This window comes from Pholcus phalangioides, unplaced genomic scaffold, assembly GCF_987345545.1.
Source record: "Pholcus phalangioides strain wild (caught in Gottingen) unplaced genomic scaffold, Ppha-v1.0 ptg000022l_1, whole genome shotgun sequence".
Classification (NCBI taxonomy): domain Eukaryota; kingdom Metazoa; phylum Arthropoda; class Arachnida; order Araneae; family Pholcidae; genus Pholcus; species Pholcus phalangioides.
The window spans coordinates 3,759,555-3,785,488 of NW_028301615.1; the positions used below are offsets into that span (position 1 = coordinate 3,759,555).

The 25,934-nt window shown below is 39.4% G+C and overlaps 1 protein-coding gene across 1 annotated transcript; it reads right to left on the reverse strand.

Moving 5' to 3' along the window:
* Nucleotides 1-7,462: 7,462 nt before the first annotated feature.
* Nucleotides 7,463-25,444, reverse strand: LOC149069365 (glutathione peroxidase 3-like). The gene is made up of 3 exons (XM_089249804.1): nt 25,058-25,444; nt 15,118-15,261; nt 7,463-8,167 (listed from the first exon to the last, which is right to left on the reverse strand). Exons 1-3 carry the CDS (start codon nt 25,379-25,381, stop codon nt 7,961-7,963), a joined length of 675 nt encoding a protein of 224 aa, XP_089105930.1. The 5' UTR covers nt 25,382-25,444; the 3' UTR covers nt 7,463-7,960.
* Between the last annotated feature and the right edge of the window lie 490 nt (nt 25,445-25,934).

The window sequence follows — 25,934 nt, forward strand, 5'->3', positions numbered from 1 at the left end:
TAATTAAGTATAATGAACGTAACTGGAGAAAACACTCCTTCATATATTATATGGTTAATAGTAACATTAAATTGTTTTCCTTATTAACCGTAGCCAGTTTGTCTCGTACAAGAGCTGGAACTCTCCTTTTCTTCATGTCAAATCTGGCACACCCCAGGGCTCGGTCCTCTCGCCTTTATTATTTTTAATTTACATAAATGATCTACCCGACTCCATAAATTGCTGCATTAGACTCTTCGCTGATGACTGTGTCATCTATAAAACAGTGTCCAATCTTTCTGACCAAGAATCTCTCCAACACAACCTTAATATTATTTCCAAATGGTGCTCAACCTGGGAATTACCCCTCAATTTCTCAAAAACTGTTTTTATGAAAGTGACCCGTAAAAGAATCCCTCACGAATTCCCCTATTCTATAAACGACTCTTTGATCTCTGAGGTTTCCCAATATAAATACCTGGGCATTATAATCTCTTCCGATCTCCGCTGGAACCTTCACGTTGATTATATCTTTAATAAATGTCTCCAAAAACTGTTTTTCCTTCGCCGTAACCTAAAATACTCCACTCGTCATGTTCGTCACTTGTGCTACCAAACATATATTCTCCCTGCCCTCTCCTATGCCTGTGAAGCCTGGGACCCCCACACCCAAACCAACATGGACAAATTAGAATCTATCCAAAATAAGTCCACTCGTTTCATTTTCAACTGTTGGTCTTCACATGTCTCTATAATGGAACTCAAGCGACAACTCAATATCCAACCGCTCTCCTCTCTTCGACTTATCTCTCGTTTAACTTTTCTTTACAAACTCCTCCATGGGGTTTTTAATATTGACACATCCAATATTCTAATCCAACCTTCACATTTCTCTGTTAGACTCAATCATTCCAAAAAATTACAGCCCATCTTTGCCTCTTCAGATTGTCACAAATTTAGCTTTTTCCCAAGAACTATTATCGACTGGAACAACCTACCATCAAATATTGTAGATTGCACTACGATTTCTGAATTTTCTCGAACCATCAATCTACACTTTTGCCATATATAATTCCGCATCCTCTTGTGTAGGCCTCGGCCAAACAATATTGTATAAATAAATAATAAATAAACAATTTTCAAACACACAATAATTTATTGAGTTCAGCAAAAAAATAATTAAATTGCAAAAGTTGGTTTTTATTAAAATGTATGAAATATTTGTAGATTGATTAATATGGGGAATAGTATTAATTGCATTAATAAGTGAACTTAGATATGTAATATATGTATTATACCTGATATGTAATATGTGATGAATATATCCAAAGAAATTATTGCTTATTTATAATACATTATATTTTTCTGCACATGCACACAAATCCTTGTATAAATAAATTTAAGCCTCTGTGAAGAAGTAAACCAATGTATGTAAACTGAATTTTCATTCAAAAAATATTTTCATGTTTGCATTACATTTTTACACAGGTATATCAGACTTTTATAACTGAAATATAGAGAGACAAAAATAACATTAGCTCATAACGAAAAGAAAATAATTTAGTGAAATTCTTGAATTGAACAGTGGTAACGAACACCTTCAAGGGAAACAGGACAAAAAGTAAAGTTTTTCTCCAAAAAAAATAAGACCTAACCAGAAAATAAGCCTTAGCTTGATTTTTCAAGATGCTCATAAGCCCGCTCGCCCACCCCCCTCTGAAAATTAGCCTATTAAAATTGGCAGCCAGATGAAGGCATTCTGTTACTATACAAGTTGTCTTGTATATAGTGATATTAATATACAATAATGTCATTGACATTTGCATGTAATAATAATTCAAATTATTCTGTAATTATAAGTTCCTAAAATTGGCTAATTTGGACAAGTGGAAAGCACCTGCAGAGTAATGAATCCTCAGAATGACTGCCATCTCCTCCTCTTAACCAGGTCATTTTTTTAATTATTACTGTTCTTTTAAAAATATTTCGGAATTTAATTTAATGAAGCAGTGATATTTTTCAACAGTGAGGAAGTAAAGAAAAGGTAAAAAAAAAAAAACTTGGGCGCGGTAGCCCAGGTCGGTAAGATACTCGCATAAAGTACCAAAGGATGTTTAGAGGTATCGCGAGTTCGATACCCGGTTCGTCCTTGTCAGAAAACTTTCCTGACACAGGGGTACAACAAAAATGGCGACATGACCGCAGCAAAAATTGCTACCGCAGGGAGTCCCCCATCGAGGGGTTAGCGCACCAACCTCTTGACGAGTATAAAAAAACAAGCCTGCCGTTCGGAATCGGCAATAAATTGTAGGTCCCGGTCTAATTAGCCCTCGTGTGCAGAAAATGACCGTGGTGCGACAAAAATGATCAAAGTAAAGAAAAGAGAAGTATGTGACTTCAGCTCCTGAAAGTTTGGGTTCGATTAAAATAAGAAACTTAATGGTTCTGGTTACATATGGTGCCAAAGGTTTTATTTTTGACGGATCACAACACTTTTGAATACATTTTCTGCAGGGTTTGAAAAATTTGAACGAAAAAAAATTCAGGCACCATATCCTTGATTCCTCAGAATTTTCATTATCCAAATTCATTTGTTTTACCACAAATAATTTTCTTGCTGCAGTTCTGCATACAACTCAAGGTTCAGATACAACTATGCAAAAGTGGGCTGTTTGTGTGTGAAAAATTATTCCCTTGTTTTATGTTAATTTTATTAATCAAATACATAGTTTAACGTGACCAAAAATGCATATTTAGACATAATATAAGATGTACACATAAATGATGTACATACATGTTTAAATTAGATATGTTGAGGTTGTGAAAAAAAATTTTCCTTCCATTTTGCACAAAAAACCTGCCCAGGCTGTTAGTAAACAATTCCTTTATTGTATGGTCAGTTTTATTAAACAAATAACATGCACCAAAAATGTATATTTAGACATAATGTAAGATGTACACATTAAGGATGTACATACATGTTTAAATTAGATATGTTGAGGTTGTGAAAATAGGAAATTCAATTTTGCCCGAAAAACCCGGGTTTTTACAACCCTGCTTTTCAAAGGTCAAGACTTGTTGTAGTTCACCATTTTCACAACTTGGTCAAAAACTACAGTAAACTCTTGATTACACACATGCCTCCCTGTGCAAAAAAAAAGTGAGTTATTATAATGGATGGATTTTCATGAGAGCTTTGGCAGTATAAAACCTTTAAATTTCCCAGACATAGATGGCGTACCATCTGTACATATACTACAACAGTCTTTCCATGAAAGAGATTATGGTTATTGAAATAGGAAGTAATATAGAAACGAAAATATCATGGCCTATGGGTGTGCTCTCTAGCAGTCTACAGAACATAAACTGCTCACTGATATTTTTATCATCAATATATCTGATAAACCCAAATAGTTGCTGTTTGACAGTAATATTGATACTGCCATCTACTTGCAAAACAAATTTTCTATGAGATTTTTGCATTTTCTCCACAACTTGTTCATTGATATTGCATGTGCATGACATTTCAGATATCCTGTGGCTGATTGTATTATTAGAGAGATGATATTTCAAAACTTTATCAGCTGCTCCTTCACAAAGTGTTGTTGAAACTATAATTTTGCATGCAGGGCCAATGATTTCCTTTCTAAGAGTATGAAGTTTTTTTAGCTATTGGTTCTGCTACTTCAAGCAATGTGAGCTATGGGGACTCGTCCATTCGCAGAGCTGCTTTCTTCTCTCCTTCTAGTAGATGTGAAAACTAGGACAAAGTTTTCTGTGACACACTGATGCTTTGATGCACGATGTATCAACTCTTGATAGGAGACACCTAAATAACCATTTTTTTATTATGGAATGTGCCATCAAATCGCAATAGCAAAGGTGGTAGAGGGTGTTTTTAGAGTGCACAACAGCAGTTCACCTTAAGTAAATATATTTTTCTGATGGATTTGCTGCAATGAGTGCAATCAACAATTTGAGAGTGAAGGGTATTCAGGCCCATCATTTAGGGGGGCTTGAAAAAGGCTTTTGAAAATACATTAAAAATGGGGATATTGTAATATGGTAAGCCTTCTCGTGGTGCCAACCAGGGTAACGCAAATACTACCACAAGTCATTATACTGCTTGATCATTGTTTAGCGCAGCATGACCTTGATGGTTTTGCACCAATAAAAAACGAAATCAAATCTAAAGTATATGCAAATATATATCAAATGGTTAATAGCATTGCCCCCCCAGGGGGGGGGGCGCTGACAGGGCTCCAGCTCTGGGGCCCGGTATGATTCTCATTTTATTTTTTCTCGCCATAAATTCACTATGAAGGGGCACGGCTCCGGGGGCCATGGTTAATAGTAGGTATCACAGCAAACCAGTTGGAAAAATATATTTGATTTTGGTTAAGTGCTATTGCACACTCTAAAAACACCCTTTAACGCTGTTGCTATTCCGATTCAACCACATATTCTATGATCAAAAAATGCTTGTTTAGGTGTCTTATATCACCTTTTAAAGTTTGTCCCATGAATTTAGAATCACCCTATATATTTACTAGATCTTCTGTACTTTTTTTAATCAGAAACTTCACCACATATCCAATAATATGCATACCATCCTAGGTTGCTTATACTATCATTGAAGTATAATATATATTTATACAGGGTGTTTTGTTAATGGACCGATAATCTGAGAGGGCTGTTAGGCATCTAAAAGAACAAAAATTGCAATGGAACATTTCGTGAACCACGTTAAGAGGGTGACAATCGGGAGAAACGCATGCAAGTTTCGACGTTACGCTGGAACGACAGAACGTACAATAACAACTACAAAAAGATTTATTTGATTAATTATTACAAGAGTTGGAAGTGGCGGCCGCTGACGTCATTGCAGAATCTACAGCGACGTAAAAACGATTCCCGGATGCGTTGGCAGATACCAGCAGGGGTGAGAACTCTGCGCCAAAATTAACATCTTGCGCCATCCTGATACAATAGTGTATTTTCGAATTTTTCTGCGCCAAATAGCCAAAATAGTGAATTTTGCCTCAGTATGGGACGCTAAAAATTTTTTTGTTCCTTCTTGCCGCGAAACGATTCTTTCCGAGAAGAGCGTGTTTTACCGAAGCCTCCTAGATATTTATTGGGTTTGGTTTTACTCCTCTGTATTCTTCAGCGCCACCTCCTCCCATCTTCTGTAGTCGTGCTATCACGTGACCTGGAAAAAATAGTGGTCTCCGTTGGGAAAGTAGTTTGACTCTACTGTAAAGTACAGTGTGGCTAACCATGTGTGCTTTTCACGCTTTGTGAGCACTAGAGATATTTTTTACATTTGAACGAAAATTTTTCAATCAAAAAATATTTAATTTTTATTTACCCCTCGCAACCCCAAGACAGATTTTTATTTTTAAAGCGCTGCAAGAGCTTGTCGAACCGATAATACATCTGGTCTCTCGTTGAAAGAGTTGCCGGAAGTCCAGAAAAGTTTGCGAAATTAGAAGGTAGCGGATTTTTTTTTAAATCAATTTCCAAATTTTTCCGTGAAGTTCCCGCGCTCGAGTTTGACCCCGAAAATCGAATAACTGCAACCTCTTATTTAAACTATCGGCCCCTCATAGGCTATCCGTCGCGAAACCCCTATAATAACCGTGATCGTGCAGCTGAAGATGGTTTGTAATGGTCTTTGAGCTTTAAAAGCACAAATGCGAGTCGGTTTCAATTTTCAAAAAAAGAAAAAAGTCGCCACTGCAAACAGCAGAAATCCCGATGTTTCATGAAAAAAATTTCCATTCCATGAGTAAAAGAGCAAGTCCGCAGAATTACGAATGCTAATTGAGCAACTTTGCCGAATAACGATTGTTAAATCGCCAAATAACGAGTGCTGCAACATCGTGTTGAATCGCGAAATTCTTTCCCATTTTGCAACAATTTCTTTCCGAATATAAAAAAATTGAAAATTGGATTTTCGAGAAATTTGCGCTTATTTTCTTGTGGTTATTTGTCTTGCAACCATAAATTTTTAGCCTATTTAAACTGCTGCTGTTCCAAACAGCAAATAGTGCTCTCAGTAAGCAAAAAATGTCATCTTAAATGGACTGGTGTGACAAATTTTATGACAGCCGATTCAAACAAGGTGTGAAAAAGCCTGAAATACCAAAAAACAAGCTGATGAAAAGATGTTTGATAACAAAAGACAGTGCAATTGTTTTATTTCGAAAAAATATTCTCTTGTAAGTTACTTTCGCTCTGCTCCAATTTATATAAACATCTCCTCCAAAACTGCTCGGAATACTACATTTTGCTTCTCCGAAATGGACTTCGTTACTTCCCACCCCTGTAATAGGTACGCTTTTGATCTCTGCCGAGCAACGACAATCCGCGCTAAGATCCTCCGATGTGTCCACAGGCGTGCTAAGCGCCCATTGCATATCAGCGTATTCCTCGTTCGTGTAGTCAGCCATCACGATACTCATTGAAACACAACTAACTGCTTCACGTGCTTACTTCCGCAATAGCGCTAACTTGCGTCGTCCACAGCGCATGCGTTTCACGACGCTGCTCTGCTTACGTCAGATATGGTGAGCGAACGCATTCAGCGATCAACTGACATCCACCTGTCGTCTCCTCTGGAGCCTGCATGCATTTTTCACCCTCTCAACGTGGTTTGCGACACCATGTTCCATTGCAATTTTTGTTCCTCTTGATGCCTACTAACACTCAGAGTTTGTCTGTCAATTAACAGAACACCCTGCATAAAGGAAAAATGAAATTTAAATTTTGTGATCAATGATTGTGAAATGATTTATCAAGTAATTTAAATCGGCCTACCCTGAGTGTGGCCTTACATGTACCTCATCCATATTCCTCTGTGGAACCTCCAACGAATTGGTACATGTTGGAATGTGCGTGAGTTTCTGTGTAATGCTTGTTATGTGTATAGTTGCTGCCATCTGCCAGCACTTTTTTTCTAACTATGAGGGAAGTGTAATGATTGAATAAGTGTATCTCTCTCGTTGTAGGCCTGTTGCTGTCTGTGGCGAGACTTTTCAATGGGGAGATCGGCTCGAAATTGGAGCCTCAGGAAACTAACTTCAGTCGACCACCACTACGGCAACGGTGGGGTCCGTCACTATGACCACTCGACCAGTGTGGCCCTAGCAAAACGAGAAGTTCGTGTTTCTATAGTATGCTTGTTATATGCATGATCAAGAAGTGCTTCCGAATTCGGAATTAACCGATTCGGTGAGTTCGTGTTTTTCGCGTGTTTCATAGTGTGTGAATTTTTCACATGATTGATCTCTGCGGAGTGACGTTTTTGAATGAGGGATCGGCTCTAATTCGCTCCCTAACGTTGGGAAGTCACAAAAAACCAACTTAGCCGGCACTAACCAGCTAGTTCTAACCTGGATCGACGGTTATATTAGAGCTGCGGCCAAAGGGGAAACGAATAAAAGAAATTTTGAAAATATATCCAGAAAAGCAAAACTAGTAATTTTAATAACAAATTTATTAACAGATCATAATTAACAGCATCCTCTATTTTCCAATAATTTTGCCCAAGTAAAGAAAAAGGTACTTGTAGATTCGTTTGGGGTGAAGTGCAATAATGAGAAGCAAACATTACAAACGCACGCATGCGAGTACATTGCCGAAATGTTCTAGTCCCTCTAGTGTTTAACCTTTAGGTGTTCATACTTCAGCTTTAATGAGGAGCGGACGTCGAAATCCGTTATCCCGCGTCGTTCGCTGTTAGGGCCGAATGCACTGAAGGTCCCTCGAGCAAAAGCCGCATCTTCCGAACACACCGCTCTTGTGATTTTCCGGTTTGTTCTTCATGTGTCGGATACGAAAAACGCCGTCCGCATCTTACTATACTTGTACGTGTAATTGCATGTACTCGTACGCTTGCGTGTGATTATGTTTGATCGTGGGGCTTCGTCCTGATGAGATAGTTTGGAAAGCTTCGGTAGATTCGAAAAAATGGCGCTTATTTCCTTGTGGTTATTTGTCTTGCAACCATGATGTCGCTTTCGATGTCTTTGGGTTCCGTTCCTGCATCGTACCGGTATAGCGGTCTGCCACAAGGGTCGATGAGAAATTTTTCGAAATTCCAACGAATGTCTCGGTTTCTCATGGGCGTGTAAAAGAGCTTCTCCTGCGCTCTGAATTCTTCGTTCGTCGGAGGACACGATTCCTGGTACACAAAATGGAAAATGTTATAAGCAATTACGAGTACGAGCATAAAAGAAGAAAAGTTTTGTGTTACAGTAAACGTCCGTTTTTAGTGAGAGAAAATTATCGTTATATGGACTCAAGTCCAATTGTGAAGTTGTTCATCTCGGCCCTCTATTGGGTTTTTGTCCGTCTTATAGTGTTTCGTAAGACTTCAAATTTTAGTAGAAATGCACACTGTCGTGAAATGAGAATATTTTCTTTCATCCTTTGGTGCGACTTCAATTAAGCAATCACAGAGAAAGTTCTTGGCGCCAATACTAATTTTGTAGTCGCCACGACAACCTGACCCTTGGGATGTGTCAAGCCTGTTGTAGGCATAAAATTTTAGGGAGAAAAAAATGAAAGGCAAATTCTAAAATGCCACGAGAAGCTTCTCGTTATAAGCAAATTTCAACATTTTTTTCTCTGCCAGGTTATAAACTGTTAAACATTCCTGCTAAATCTCATTAAAATGGCGTTTTTTGGGTTTCGAGATTTGATTTTTGAGAGGTAATTTTTTTAACCCAGGGACTTTAACCTACTGGTTGGTCATGATTGGCGATGGCTTGTACGATGTCACGGTTTTTTGCAACGGGAAAATATCCCTAAAATTCTCCTTTTATTAATAAAAAAAATCCCTAAAATGGTTTAAAAGATATCTTTTACATTTATTTTTGTACGGAATTTGGATCCGCGCGAAAACCTTTCATTCCGATTCTCATTCTCCAAAGTTGGTATCTATGTAATTGAGTTGAGCCAGCACCTCCTAGAGATAGAAGGTCTCGGCACGCTTCTCGTGACGTCAGCAAGTAGTCCATTTTCCCTCAGAATATTCAGGGGAAAAAATACCTGCTCCTGATAGTGTCATCGTTGTGCGAAAAAGAAATGATCAGGCTCGGAATTGGCGGATTTCTATGCCCCACATCCAACCACCATGCAGTATTTGAGAGCCAACCTGGAAGATTCTACGCCAAAATAATTTGAAACGGAATAGTATGCCGTGGTTCAAATTATGGCAAACTTGCTAGGTAGTGTTAATGACGTTACAGATGAACTTGACAACCCGTGCGGAGACCTATCTCTAGGAGGTAATGGTTGAGCCTACCGTGTACATTGTACGAAAAGTTTCGATTTCTATGATAATTTTTGAAGGTGTACTTAGACAAAAGTGACCGTTTTATAACATTAAAACGCCATAGAGAGGACAATCGGGATTTCAAAAAAAAAAGTAACCCGAAAAGCTGAATAATTCGCTAATGAGGTTTGACTAAATTCACGTTCAGCCGTATCGGCGGCATAAAATAAGACACAAAAAATTTATTTTCCCACCCTTTGTTTGTCTATACATGAAAGAGCACGATGTGAAAAACTTCTCGAGCGTGAAAAAAAAACAAAATCTTTGGTTGATGTAAGTCGATCTTGAACTTTGTAATGTTTATTAAGAGAGAGATTGAAATATTCGATTTTGTCAAGGTCTAAGCTTGCTATTGCTTCATCCTTTCCAGCCGGAAAAAAAAAACAATTGAGAAACAAAAAAGGTTGGCCTTCAGCGACTGGTACGTGTTCAGCGCGAATATTTTATTTTTTGCCTGCGAACACTGAGTAAATGATAAGGAAGCACAAACAATTATAGGGAGAAAACTTGCGCCAGCTTAACTCAAATGGAAAAAGTAATTGCCTTAACAATGGAATAAAGAGAAATGGAATTTGTTTGGGCAGGAAGAGGAAGCCTCACCACGTGTGTTCGTGTACTTTTCTATTTCGATGTGTAGCCGACATTTAAACAGAGACATAGAGGAAAAAAGGCAGATGTCGAAAACTATAGAAAAGATGATTTTCGATTCGTGACATCATACATGGTTCCTAGCGAATCGGAGAAATTAAAAATGTATAACACATTCAAACTCGGTTATAACGACATCGAAGATCACGCGGAATTTTGTCATTGTAACCGAGGTTGACGTTTTTAAGACTTCTTTTCGAATAAAAAATATAATCGGATGTAATAATATGCTATGTGTGAAGTTTCCATACTATGTAATATGCTAGGCATTATTGTTTATGATTAGAGCCCGGAATTTCAGGCGAAATGCCTTATTTTACCTATTTTCAAACTTTGTTTGTAAAAACACCTTTTTTGAAATTTTTCTTCCACAAATGTACTTCAAAGAAATCGCTCATTTTAAGCTCTCCAACTCTCAATATACATTCAGTATTCGATCAAGTTCAGTAGAGACGGAACTAGCGGAAGCGGGCAACTGCCCTGAGTGGCAAAATTTAGGAGAGTAGCAGCAGTTTTAGGTTGGAAAAAAGAACACCGTTATAAAATTATCGAATTTTAAAATTGTGGGGGTAGGGGGCAAAATCATGTTTGCCCGGGCGGTAAAAATCCTAGTTATGGCTCTGCCCTCAGACATGTGTGGCCACACTGGGCCTCGCTCTTGAAGGAGCCCCATACATGGCCCCCACATCCTGAAGCAGGGCCCCTAGGCTGGAATCCTTTACGGGCCCCCCGACCAGACTTTCACGGGGCCCCAAAGATAAATTTATAGCGTGAAGAAACAAAAAAATGATTAAAATCCTCCCGGCCCCAGGGTTGGAGCCTTGTCAGCCCACCCCTTGTGGGGGCCATGCCCGCATATGTGATATAAATTCCAAAAAATGAAAATATTTTTTTTATTTTTTTACAGAAAATAAAACAAGGGGTTAACTGTGTTTCAACTTTAAGAACGATGATGAATAGTCTCCAAATAACAATACAGCAAATAAACGAGAATTATTCGTGATGCGAAGGAGCCCCGTGATTATTTTCTCTATGGGCTCGGCATCTGATACCGGTGGCCCTGGAATCGACCTGATTCTGAAGGACTCTCGAACCATCCTTGGTTAGTTGAGGTACCACAATGCGTCGATCGCATTACATACTTTCCCTATCCAGCTTACTCCATCTACTGCCGCAAATGTGCTGTTAGAGCCATGACTTTTATGTAGATTATTAAATTTGCTTCCATTTTTTCAAAGCTCACGCCCAAAGGGCTTACAAAAATTTGTTGCACAATTATAGCCACGGCAAAAAACGTGCCTTCCTAGTAACAATTTTTCTACAAAGGAAACATTGTATATCCCAAGTTTTTCATTTATTTTGTTCTTTTATTAAGTGCTATATCTACAGCATTTAAAACAGATCACAATTTTTTAGACTTATCTCTCATTTTTATTATACTCAGAATCCCAGGATCATTCACATTTATTCTGTTTTTCCCAAGAAAACCGAAAAGAAAGAAACAAGGCGTCATATCAAAAAGGAATGTTATCGGGGCCAATTCTCAACTTGCGATAACATATTTATACATATTCCTAATTTTTATTATTATTATATACAATCTCTAGCTAATTATTAGTAAAATAGCACCCATACTATATTATAATTTATTTGTATATATTTATATTATTACATACCTAAGGGACTATAAACACTTTATTTTTGGCATGAAATTAATTTATAATAACTGCATTTACTAATTATCTAAAAAGTTGAAATATAATTGAAACCGTAGATGGAGTAAGTGCAACCAATTACTCTGCTGGTTTTCGGGCCTTAATAACTTATCTTTTTTTTTTTGCTTTTTTTCCTTTCTTCCATTAATTATAATGTCTTTTTTAAGTGCCTATTTTAAGCATTTTTTAGTGCCTAAACTTCCGGTCTCTAGTTATGATAAATAAAAAAATGGACGCGAGAGAGAAGTTTTGTTTTGATAAAATGGTAAAAACAGCAAGCAATTTGTCGGTATCGTACAACCGAGTTTCATTGCATTTAGCAAAAGTCGGGGGAAAAAATTTGATACTCAAAAAACATTTTAGAAGCTTAAGATTTTCGAATTGAATTTCTTTATTCGAGAGTTTGGATGAGGGAAATCAATATAGCTGATTATGCTGCGAACCCTGTCGTAGAATATTAGTAAACTGAAAAATAAGGCCTAACTTACAAAAGGAAGGCCTGATTTCTTCTATTTGAATGAAAGATTGGTGAGCATTTACGCCTTGAAGTTTGGAAACCACAAAAAAACCATCGGACACACGGGAGAGTCTTCCAGCTGGATGTCAAACCTATTTTCGAGCAGCTTCCACTCCCTGGCCACACGAGAGTATATTGCGAACGCAAGTTTTGTGACGTCACAGTGCCAGCTCTTCATCGACTGCGTGGTCATAAGCTTTGTGACGTCACATTGTCATTTCCTGTGGATTGCGCTACCATAAAAAATTAACTTAGAATATCTTTAAACAAAAGGATCAACTTTGCGATCCATCGGTCTATTTCTAATTTAAAAATATGGTTATTAAATGTTAATAAATAACAAAATGTTTGGTTTTATAATCTTTTAAAACCAGTCAGTGGCATCTTGAAAGGTGAGCTTACGGGGCCTGAGCCAGGGCCTTGAACCATCACCTCCTAGAGATAGAAGGCCTCTGCAGTTGTGTTTACCATAAACGTCATTCAGACTAGCAAGTTTGCCACACAGCATCGTATTTCGTTTCTTCTTATTTTGGCGTCGAATCTTTCTGATTGCCTCACAAAAGCCGCATAGTGATTGGATGTGGGGCATAGAAATCGCCTATTCTGAGCTCGATCATTTCTTTTCCTCACAACATTGATACTGGCACGAGCAGGGAATTTTTTTCCCCCTGAATATTCTGAGGGAAAATAGACTACTTACTGACGTCACAGGCAGAGTGCAGAGGCCTTCTATCTCTTGGGGGTGATGCTTGAACCATGTGCAAATAAACATGGGGATGCATAGGGCTCCAAATTATTGTAAATTCTCAACTGAAATTTTTTTTTTTCTTTTTCATAAATTCTGGTTCCTTTTTCAACTTTAGACTTATTTCTTTTATTAATTCTTGAAATATTTTTATTGATTCTCGCATTACCTTAGTTAAAGAAATGTTTTCACTTATTCTGGAATTATTTATTTCTTTCATTAATTCCAAATTCTCATCATTTCTGAATTTTCGTTTGGGGGTTCACACTTTTCTATGGATATTTTTTAGCATTCTCGTGCATCAATGGCATCGGAGCCAGTGGGTGTTTGTACCACCGGTCGGGGGAAAAAAATTTGAGAACGTACCCCCAGAATTAATTCAGTAACACATCTGAAGATCAAGAGTCGAGCACAAACAGGTCTGAAACATTTTTGACGCCTCTACTGTGCATTCAGTAATAATGCTAAAAAATTTTGAATTGACTTCCCAAAAATATATGAAATCATGGCTCAAGAGAGAGAGCTCCAAAAATTATCTCTGTCCCAGCTCTATCCACCGATGTTGTTAAGACGCCCTAAAACTAGTGACGCAGCAAAAAATGGGTTTTTAATCAGATTGTATGCTGATTTGTATGACATAGAGCCCCTTTAATAATGTACACTGAAGTGCTAAAAGTCATGCTATACCTCTTTGGAACGCACCTTTAGTGCGGAAAACGCGTGTTGTGTGTGACCGGTCCTATACAATCCCCCTATTGTTAATTTTTCTGCAGTTATTTCCCGCTTCACGCCCGTGTGTCCGTAGCCACCACTGAGGACGCAGTGAGTTTCGAACCCGATGGCCACACGAAAAGCGGCCGGAACTTTCGTGCGGAAGAGAAAAGACTGAAATTCGGACGAAGGAAGGAAGGAAACTACCCGACCCCCTTCCTGCCCAGTTTTCGATACGAGCGCCGGAAAGCGAACGGAACGAAAACAAAACTTTTTTCTTTTTCATGCTTCAATTGATGTATGCATGGTTTAGTTAGCGGATGCCTTTTTACGTTTATATCTTGAAGAAAGCACTATCCGTGCTACGATAGCAAATTATTGTAGAGATCACGAAGGAGTTGAGAAAGGACGTTTCTCTGTGCTCGTGATCATCGTAGCGGCTAATAAGTTTTCGTGAATGAATTTGTAAATAGTTTGAAGCTTCATAAAAATTGAAGGAATTGGAAAATTTGAATGCAGTGTTTGCGAAAAAGTATTCTCATGAAAGGGGATTTTTTTTTTTTTTCAATTAGTTAAAATTTTCTCGTTGGAGAGCGCTGCACGAAAGTCCTGCAGGAGTGATTGAACCTTAACCTTTCTTAAATCTCTACTGAGTCCGAAACGTTCGTGAAGCTTCAGCTGGCGATTCGCGGCTGAGTTTAAACAACTTCACCAATACTGTTCCATCTACCAATGAAAAACCTTATGTAAGTGAGTTACATACACGTGAAAATTCGGGAATGATCGATTAATCATACACCCTTGCATTTTATAGGAGTCTGATTCACATATTTTCAGTAGTTTGCTTTCATGTCCTCTCACGACAAAAAATTGAACTAATTTTTTTTCCTCTTCACTAAAAAAATTCCCCCATCGTGAGAATAATTATTTCGCAAACCGCATTCAAACATACCAACTGCTTCAATTTTTACACTATTTACGAATTTATGGGACGCCCTGTACATTCTGTTTACATTTAGGAGTTTCGGGTAACTTTCTAGTTACTAAATATGCCTACCGTGCAAAAAATTTAAAAGTTTATTGTGTTACGTGTATATACACAGATATTGTAGAGGGGCCGCGAAATGTTTTTCGTCGCCGGGCCTGTAAAACGCGAACAGAGGAAGAACTCAAGAGTTTGACGACACACAAACGCGTTAGATACATTGTTAGAAACAAAATTGACATTCTGTTCGGCTCTCACACTTCAAATCGATTTCAAATCAGTAAATCTTTCGAAGAAGCACGCGATTCGCTTCGGGGCTGAACAAATAGAAATCCCGTACATAATTATCCCATTTGCATTCTAACCACCATATCATAACAATCGAAAGAAACACGTATCACCCGCGTGTGAATTTTACTAATCCAAAAGTTCGTCAGAGCTGTATTGAAGAAAAATAAATAAACTTTTTTTTACCTTCAGGAAAGTGTAAAGAGGATGTTCGTTTCGTCCATTGACATCAATTTTTTTGAAAAGTGGAAAGTTTGGCTCGAATCCGTTGCCTGGTCTGACATATCGGATGCCATTGGTTATCTCGGTACCAGATCCTCCTGGCTCTTGCTGTAAGACAATTTAAAATATAATTTGAAGAGAAAAAACAACTGAGAAATCAATACAATAATATTTTATGTATAGGCGAGTCTACTCCGCATCAAAATACATCACAGACATGCCTTCATTTTTTTTTACCGAGTGACAAATATCACTCCGAACCGGAAAGGCAGTTCATTTTCTTCTCGACGTTTCCCTAACGCTAGTGGTACGCATCATCAGAGGAAAATCTCTCCCAACTGACGACGACCGCGGGAACCTTATCAAATATGGGTTTTATAGAGACCGCGAGTCTTTTAATCTTTACCAATTGTGAGCACCGGTTATGCCCCCTATCGGGAAAAGAGCACCTTCGATGATTCTAACAGGTTAAAATTTAACTCAGCGTAATGCTGATTCTAGAATTCAACTTGGGGTTGTTAGGTAATGCAAGTTTTTGATTGAGGAGAGTCTGCCTGAACCTCACGAATGACCTCGAGCACGTTTCAGTGCTTTACTGTGGTATTCGCGACTCGCGAACATCGCAGTAAAGTCTAAAAATGCCAGCCATGTTAGCGCAACCTTTCCTGCGTTGGGGTCGTATAGAATGATAATGAATTATACGAAGGACTTTGGTTCTTATATAGGAAGCCAAATATGAAGGTTTGAAATCGGTTCAAACATACATGTTTTGATTGGTGCAAGTGGTCGTACGTTAATCAATATTCGTAGGCTTCTTTATGTTTTTAAATCCGAGTAATTTTAGAAGACCTTATGCAGTGGATGATGATATATCTTGAAGATGAAATCCGAAGAAAGCCGAAATTGAGCACCGATACTAAGCAAATACAGTACATCCGCCGGTACACGAACTCAGGACCTCTATGCAAGAGGGGTCTGGTTTCGTGTCCCGGCGGAGACAAGATGTGACTTTTCTTTCCGAGTTTACCTCAGCATAATATCCAGAAGATATCTGTTTCCTTGATATCTTGGGCTGAGGAAAAAGGCCATCTATCTCTACACAGTGATAAGTTGCCAAAACATAGTGATTTTATATTCTCTCGTCCATATTCCTCTGCGGAACTTCTAACGAATTGGTGCATGTTGGAATGTGTGTGTGATGAATTTTCCGTGAAGTTTGTTTCTGTGTAATGTTTGTTATGTGTAGTGCTGCCATCTGCCATAAATTTTTTAACTATGCATGAAATGTAATCATTGAATGGTATACCGTGCCATTGTATTAACTGTGATCCATACACGTGCGAACCTGCTCTTTTGCAACGGCCTCCCAAAATTAAAGGCAAATGTATGACGAAAAAAAAGCTCTTTCCTTTAGTTCTTGACCAGATTCGAATTCCTTTTCAAGGGATCTACGAAACGCGTTATACATAAAAAAAAAATAGTAGTTCGTGCAAGAAGAGTTGTTCAGTCCAACTTTACTAATATTCGTTTATCATACGTTTCGTTCGACCAAACGGGATGCATGGTCACCGTACTTGCAAACGGGACTTTCTTCGGATAATAGTTATTTAGCTATAATTCATAGCTATACACATGGTTCATTTGTAGTAGTGTGCTGACAATATGCTAATGTAATAATATGCTGACAATATGCTAATGTAATAATATGCTGACAATATGCTATTGTAATAATATGCTGACAATATGCTAATGTAATAATATGCTGACAATATGCTAATGTAATAATATGCTGACAATATGCTAATGTAATAATATGCTGACAATGTAATAATATATGCTAATCTTTTTCTTTAATGTAAATTACTTATTGTAAGCCCCAGGGCACCAGTTGCTGAGGCGATGTTAATGGTGCTTCCTGGAATAAGATGTATATCATCATCATAATCAACAACAACCATTTTCAATCCACTGCTGTGGATGAAGGTCTCCTCTAAATATTTCCATTCTGCTCTGTCTGATGCGTTAGCCATCCAGTTGACTGCAGCCACTTTCCTGATCTCGTCAATCCATCTTGCGTGGGGACGCCTTCTCGGACGTTAACACCACGGGGATACCAATCTAGAATACTTGTGGTCCATCTATTGTCCTGTCTTCTTTCTTCTTGCAATCCCATGATATCATACACCTTTGTGTGGTTTCTTATCCAAGTGATTCGTTTTTTGTCTCTCCTTGTGATGCCTAGCATACATCTTTCCATGCTCCTTTGTGTTGTCTGTAGTCTTTGTATCGTCTTGCTTGTGAGTGCCCATGTTTCAGCTTCATAAGTCAGCGCTGGTAGCACACACTGGTTAAAAACTTTTCTTTTCAGGCATAATGGCACGTGGCTCTTCAGAATTATACAGTGTTTGCCAAAAGTGATCCATCCAATCCTGATCCTTCAGTTTATTTCATTAATGATTCCGTTGTCCATAGTAATTTCTTGTCCCAGGTATACATAGATTTCTACTTCTTCTATTACTGTGTTGTTGAGCAAGATTGTTCTCTTCAACACAAAGGGGTTAAATATAACTTTAGTCTTTTGCAGATTCATTTTCAAGCCCACATGAATACTTGCTTTGGCCAATTCTTGTATCATTTTTTCTAGTTCATCTGGATTACTGCTGATAACAACAATGTCGTCTGCAAAACGCAAATGGTCGAGAAATTATCCATTTATTTTAATTCCTTTCTCATCCCAATCCGGTTTCCTAAATATTTCTTCTGAAACAGCGGTAAAGAAGGTTTGGTGAGATAGTATCACCCTGTAATACTATCAATGAAACTTGAAGCCATACGCAATGGTAATTCGTATTCCTTGTGTCTCTCTATAAGTTCCCTGATTGTTTGGATGTGATCCGTTGTACTGAATCCACTTCGAAATCCTGTTTGTTCTTTTGGTTGCGCTTCGTCCAATTTGGATTCAAGCCTATATGTCAGTAGTTTGATGAAGATTTTATAAATTACTGATAAGAGAATGATTGGTCGATAGTTATTGACTCTTTCTCACCCTTTTTGTAAAGAAGAACCGTCATTGCGTTATTCCAATCTTTAGGCACATGTATGTGTATGTATATATGTATATATATATATATATATTTTTTAGGAACTATATGATAGTTGTGTAGGGCCTGGATCTTATAGCCATTATAGAATCTTGGGCAAAAGATGGGGATGAATCTTTCTTACACATCTCAGGATACGATACTTTTTTGAGAAATAGATCTGATAGGAAAGGGGATGGAGTGTTGATACACGTGAAATCATGTTTGAAGTCTAGAGAGTGTAACGTGCAGAGAAGTGATATTGAAACTATATGGGTTGAGCTTGAGAACAAAAGACGTCGTAAACGTATTGTCGGGGTTTGTTACAATCCAACGAATAGGGATCCAAACTACATACATCGCCAAATTTCATGATGAAATTTCCTACATGTGTAAGGGTAAGAGGGTTGTAATACTAGGGGATTTCAATTACCCGGGTATAGATTTGGAGAGTCTTTCAGCTGGAGATCAATATGAAATGGACTTTCAGTTGGTGCTCGATAATTTTTAGTATCATCATGTATCAGAAGCCACTAGGGGTACTGCTAATGTGGATTTAGTTCTCACTAGTTCCGAGGATCTTGTTGAACATGTTTCGGTGGGGGACGAGTTTTCTTCCAGTCATCATCGTGTTGTCAGATTTCACTGTAACTTTCCTTCGGGTAAGGTTGATAACAAAAGACTGGTTCCTTGTTTTCGGAGAACTAACTTTGATATTTTGAGAGGAAGGTTAGCAGAAGTTTCAGAGAAAGAGATCGGTTGAGATCAATCGGGTTGGTAAGTCAATGGGAAGAATTTAGTACGATGATATATTCTGTTTTGCACCACGTCATTTCCTTTTTTTTTTTGGAAAAAAGCGTGTTTGTACATCGCACCCTCTATGGTTCACGGATAGTGTGCGTAATATATATTTATCTTGAAAAGAAAAGAGCATTCAGAGAGTATAAAAGTGGACGAGGTGACCTATCATTGCTTACTGATAAAAGAAGAGCGTTGAAGAAAGCGACAAGGGATAGTAAAAAGGAAGTCGAATCTAGGTTGACAGATATTGGCTCTGACCCAAAATAGATAGATACGTAATATAGATTTTAGATACGTAAATATTGGATGCAAGGGGATAGTTGGCCCCCCTCTCTATAGGAGGGTCTAGGGTAGTGAGCAATGTAGGTATGTGTAGTGCTTTCAATGACTTTTTCGCATCGGTTTTTAATGGAGATAATGATATTGAATGTACGGGTGTTTCGTGGGGTAATAAAATCCTCAACGATATTCAAGTGGAAGACGTGGAGGTCCTAAATCTTCTAAAAAATGTATGTGCAAGCAAAGCACCTGGACCAGATGATATCTATCCTAGGGTCCTCAACGAATGGGCTAATGCTATTGTTGGGGCCAGTCGCACAGATACACAGGATTAGTGTTGCTGAGGGTATCGTCCCAAGGGATTGGAAACTTGCTAATGTTGTGCAGATATTCAAGAAGGGTAGTAGAGAGGCTGCGTCCAATCATCGTCCAGTGAGTTCGACGAACTCCCTCTCGAAAATTTTGGAAATTATTATCGAAAGGCAGTTGGTGAAGTAGATAGACAAGAATAGTGTATTGTCGGATAGTCAGCATGGGTTCAGGAAGGGGAAGTCATGTATCACTAACCTCCTTTGCTTCTTTGATCACGTGACGAAAGCTTTGGGTAAGAGGAAAAAATGAAGATGATATTTACCTTGATTTCCAGAAGGCATTCGATCGGGTCCAACATGGTAAACTCTTGAAGCGTTTACACGAGATTGGATTGGGGGCAACTTGCTGAATTGGATAGAATCGTGGTTAAGAGATAGATGACAATAGATGACGGGTTATGGTGAGTGGGGGAATTCTCTGTTTGGACAGGCGTCCTCAAGGACGTGCTCAGTAATCCCTGGCAGTGAATATATTCGTACGAACTGTCTCAGGAGACACTGCGAATAAAATTTGTGTCGAGACTCATAGCTCGAGATTCCCTTGCTAAAAGTGGATTTGCGCGACCCTTCTCGGAAAACCCCTGCGAATCAAATTCGGGTCGTGACCCATCGTGTCCGAAAAATTCACCGCTGGAAAATTCATAGACAACAACTCGACATTAGGGAATGAGCGATTGAGTGAGTGAATGAACGAGTGAACAATCGAGTGAGCAAGTGAACGAGTAAGTGAATGAACGTGTGATTGGGCAAATGAGTCACTCAATCACTTGGTTGCTCCCTCTGTCACTCACTCACAGGCCGCTTATTATATCTCTTATATCATGGTCATTCACTTGCTCACCAGTTTAAATCTTGCTCCCTTGCTCACTCACTTATTTCCTAGGTCACTCACTCACTATAGGTCGCTCATTCTATCATCAACTCTCACTAGGTTGCTCACACTGTTACACTCTCAATCACCTAGTCGCTCACTCTGTTACTCCCTGACTAGGTCGCTCATTCTGTCACACTCAATCACCAGGTCACGTATTTACACACTAGGTCACACATTCTATCACTCGCTCACTCATTAGATCACTCAGTCTACTACTATGTAGCTCACTATGACACTCACTCACCAATACTAACCACTGTGTCACTCACTAACTACTGTATCATTTACTGACTCACTCGGTCATTCTTCGCTTAATTTCTGGCTCACTGACTCATGTCAAACTCATGGGTGGAGATACGGAGAGGGCGTGGGGATCCACCTGTGATCCCCCTCCAGGATCACAGGTGGAGTCGACTGATCTAATGTATATATGAGCTGACATCATCATCATCGTGCCCCCCATCCCCAGACTTCCAAGTCAATTTCCGCCTATGGTCCAACTGTTGCCTTTTAATTTTCCCGTAAACCGTGACCCATAGCTCAGGAATCCCTGGCAGTGAGTGGATTCGTACGAACCATCTTGGAAGCTCCTGAGAAAATAAAATTTGTGTCGTGACTCATAGCTGAAGATTCCCTGGCGTCAATTGGATTTGTGTGACCCTTCTCGGAGAATCCCCTGCGAATGAAATTTGGGTCGTGACTCATAGCTGAAGAATCCCTGGCTGTTAATGGATTCGCACAGGTCTGTAGCCAGAAATTTCGTTCGGAGGGGGACCAAAATGATAGGACAATTGATTTCCCTTTTTTGGTCATTTTCTCACATATCGGGGAGGGGAGGCAGACCCCTCAAGTGTCCCCCCCCCCCCCCCGCTACGGCCTTTGATTCGCACGACCCTTCTTAGAAGACCTTGCAAATGAAGTTGGTGTCGTGAACCACAGGTTAAGAACCCCGGGCTGTTCGAACAACCCATTTCGGAAGACCCTACGACTTCGATTTGGGTCATGACTTATAGATTAAGAACCCCTGCGTTAGAGAAAATCCGTTAATGAAGGAAATGCTATGAGTTAAAATTACAGGGGATCAGATGAGCAAGATATCCCTAGAGCTAAAGATTATTACTGCAATACACTACGTCCACGTGGCTTTACCAAACTGCGTTTCTGCAAACACGTCTAACTACTGCTTATCCTCTTAAAATGAGGATACAATGCCCTGTTTGCGTTTCTTAGAAATGATCAAACAATTTCGAAACATCACAAACTAGGAAAAAACGTCTCTCTCTTTCTCTCCCTGCGTGTGTGTGTGTGTATACCATAGCTTATTATTCTTCAAAAAAACGTTATTCCCCTCCCCCATATTAATGTGTACATATTTGAGTGATCTTTATCTCGTAGGCACTTTTATTTCTTTGGAGGTCATTTCCGGCCGATACTTTTCCTATTTGCGACATCTTTTAAGAATGGACAATGTCTTTCCTCGAAAAAAAGAGAAATGAATGTAATTCATTCACAACAAAGTTTAATTAATCAGCGGAATTTTCTTTTTTGTTAATTGAGCCCAACCTCTTCTTATACGAAAATTAGGATTTTTTTTTTTTTTTTTTTTTTTTTTTGCGCCTCGTATGTTGAAAATTTCGCGCATTAGAACTTGGAGTAAAATCATCATTGCGTAGTGTTTTTGGCATTTTGCTGTTTCTTTGTCCATTATCGGTTGGAAAAACATGATTCCCCTTTGCCGCATTTTAGTGGCGAACCGTTGACCTCAGAGGCATACTTGCAATTAGGAAATGCATCTCGAAAACAGCCGTAGAACTCAGGTACCTCATTCATGTTGCAAGGAGTTGCATATTTATTAAAATAATAACAAACTGTATAAAAATTAACTTTTTATACGGACACTGTCTCAAAAACTCAATTAGAAAGTTGTTGCCCTGTCTCTCCTAAGGTCAAAGGAATAAAAAGTCACGCTTCTAAGTGCAATGTTCGCTGAGATATTGGAATTCGAACAGCGGAGAAAAGTTGGGGAAAAACAGCGTAAACTAACTTAGAACGTTTCTTTCCCTCGTTTATGTTGTTCCTTCCCGTATTTTCAGCGATTTTGAATTCGAATATGCCAGCAAATATTGCACTTACAAATGCGGATTTTTTTTTTTGCCTCAAGAGACAGGGCAACAACTTCCTAATTGGGTTTTTGAGGACAGGGTGTCCATATAAAAAGTTTTTTCTTTTTTAATAACCATACAACCCCTTGCAAGATGAATGACGCATCCGAGTTCTGCACGTTATTTAGGTAATTTTTCTAATTGGTAGTCTGCCTCTAGGATCAACGGTCGGTCAGTAAAATGCGCCAAGGGCAATTATGGAATCACTCTGTTCATTTAAAGCAATGGACAAATGAATGTCCGATTGTGTATTCTATTCGCACGAGTTTCATATTAATGCAGAAGTTGGTGATTCCGGATAATCCCAGGTGCTGAAATTTTTCGAAATTCCTTCTCAAAGCGCTTTACGTATTTCTTTTGATTGATTCTTCCAACGACTGCGAGTAATTTCAGTTTTAAGAGATCTTTATGCCTGGGCTGGGGGAGGGGAATCCCCCCCCCCACTTCCAGTATTTTCTTCGGGCCATTCTACGGTAAATTTATTTTGTAAAAAAAGTAACATTGATATTGTGCTCCAGCGATATGAGAGCCTCCGTCACTTTCCCTTATGAAGACAATACCAGTCTTGGCAAATCTAATCTTAATGAGCTAAGCCAATTATCCTCATCGTGACTCGCGAGGGGCGTCGCGAGAAGTTGGTGCAGATCCGTTGTCTTCCACCGTTGATGCACCGTGGGCCACATTTGGCGTTTTAGACAAGCCCGCGGTTCATTAACGTATACTACATGCGTTATCAAAGTGCTCGACGGACCACGAGTAACCCGCAAGCACCAGTAGGTTCTATTGCCCTATCTGCAAGCCAGTTAAAGGTCCCAGTTGTGCGCATATTCAGTGCTTTGAAGAGATTCTTTTCTAGACTATTCTGGAAAGCCGCGGAGAAACAATGATAAGGCCAAGAGAGCCGTGACGGAAAAAAAACTGAAAACCACTGAACTTTTTTAGGACATTGAATTATGAAGAAGATAAGCGAGAGTAAAAAGTGAGTACGAATGCTTAAGTCTAAGGCCCTTCCCCCGACCTCCCTAAAAGTCGATTTCTACTGGTTTCTCAGTAATCCGAGATGTCCTCGGTCCCGTTCACCCCTCGGCTTATTCAGATTCTACTGCGCACCTTTCAAAATTTCTTGGAATTCTTTTCGAAAAAGTGTGCGAGTATGTCTTCGGGGTACATCCACACTCGTATGCAAAGTCGCGCAACACGTGTTTTGCGACTTTTCGCTCCACTATGTATATGAGTGTAGACGTACTCTTACATAGCGTGGCTCCCAAACTTTTTGTGTCGGCGGAAGGGGCTGACTAATTTTTCTTCGAGGTGGCAGCCCCAAATGACCAAATTTATCGTCAACAACAACTACTCCATAAAATATTCGCTATTACAACTCGTCCGTCTTTCCCGGTCGCCCGTGAGTATCGGGTTGGGATATATGGTGCTAACCAACGTTTTCCTATCCTGTATACCAGTCAATATAGGTAGGCCGCAGTGGTGGTCATAGTAATTCATTCATTCATGTGAGGGTCAGGACCCGGGTTCGAATCCCACAGGGGTCGTCAGCTGAAGTTAGTTTTCTGTGGTTCCCAACTTCGAGGCGCCAATGCGAGCCGCTCTCCCCATTGAAAAGTATCGCCACAGAAAGCAACAGGACTGCAACGGTACAGATCTTCAATTATTACACTCATCACAGTGGGCGCACACGAAAAATTGAAACGTTGCGTCATGAGAATAAATATGAACAAAAATGACCAAGCTTGTCTAAAGCTGTCTAACCGGTATGCGCCCAGGTCCAGCCTAACAAGTATTACACGGAAACAAACTTCGCGTTAAGGTTCACAACACGTATACACATACATTCCAACACATGTACCAATTCGTTAGAAGTTCCGCAGAGGAGTATGGACGAGGTGCATGTGTGTGGTTTAGTAGTAGTAGTCAATAGGTAAAAAACGCTGCACTGGTAAAATACTCGTCTACCAGTGGTAAACGCAAACTCTATTTCTGTAGACAATTGCCACGCGACTCTGGCATCCCTCGGCGAGAGGCAGAAAATGCGTGGATCTCGGCGTTTCTAAAGTGGCCCAAATAATTCCCAAAGGGTGTGCCTCGGTATCAGATTGGTGAACTTCAGGGTTGTGTGGAGATGCCTCTACATCAATTGGTGAGGCCAAAAATGGTTTAAAATTTATGGGAGTTCCGAAAAGTTCGATCGGTTCCAATAGACGTGAAATTCAATTTGGAAGGGTTCTCCATTGAACGCGCCACAATTAAAGTGGAACAATGGATCCGAAAACACAATTATTAGACATTTTTCAGAATCGCTCGAATGAATGAATGAATACTCACTTTGCCAAACTGGTTACAGGGAAAACCTAGGATCTCTAACCCGGCATTACCATGAGTAGTTTTTAGTGCATTCAGTTGAGTGTAATGCCAGGTGTAACCTCAGTAAGTCGCAACGTTGACGATGAGAAGCGGCTTGCCCTCGTAGGACGAAAGGCTGACGTTCCGAGTGTCCATCACGTCGGGAACGGTGAAGTTATAGACGGTCGTCCCGTCGCCTCTAGGAGCCCCATCGCAACGGCGCCGGTTCAAGTGTCGCTCCTGGCAGAGAACCGGCCCCACCGCCAGGAAGCCCAGCGTTAACAAAGAGTACACAAAGTCCTTCATCGCCGACCGACGACTTCGAACAAATTGCCGATTTCCGCGCTCAGCCCTTCGGTTATTAAATGCGAAAAAAGAAAAGAAAAAAGCATATCTCTCTCTCTCCGTAGTGCAACCTTGTTGGCGGTGGTTCTTTCACTTCCTTTAATGAAACATTGCCAAGCAAACGCCAAAGCTACCGACAGAACTCGTATCGCTAGACGACTATTTAATAGTTACGTATGTCTCTCTATATATTTATACAGGGTGTCCCATAAATTCGTAAATACCTTAAAAATTTATAAAAATTGTAGGAATTGTTACGTATTTCCCGCATTATCCAGCATGTCGAGAAACATCGAGGGAGAGGAGTATGTCGGGAATACCCGATGCCGGAAAATTCGAGTCACGTATTCTGGAAAATTCGTGAATATCTTCATTCTAAAAATCCATTTAACTGGCTGAATGCATTTTGCGATTCTTATTAAACCTCGCTTTTCTCGGCATGCGGGGAATGGACCAGACCCCAATATTCAAAAAAACTAGTTTTTAAAGCGAGATTAACGTCATGCCTTCTAAG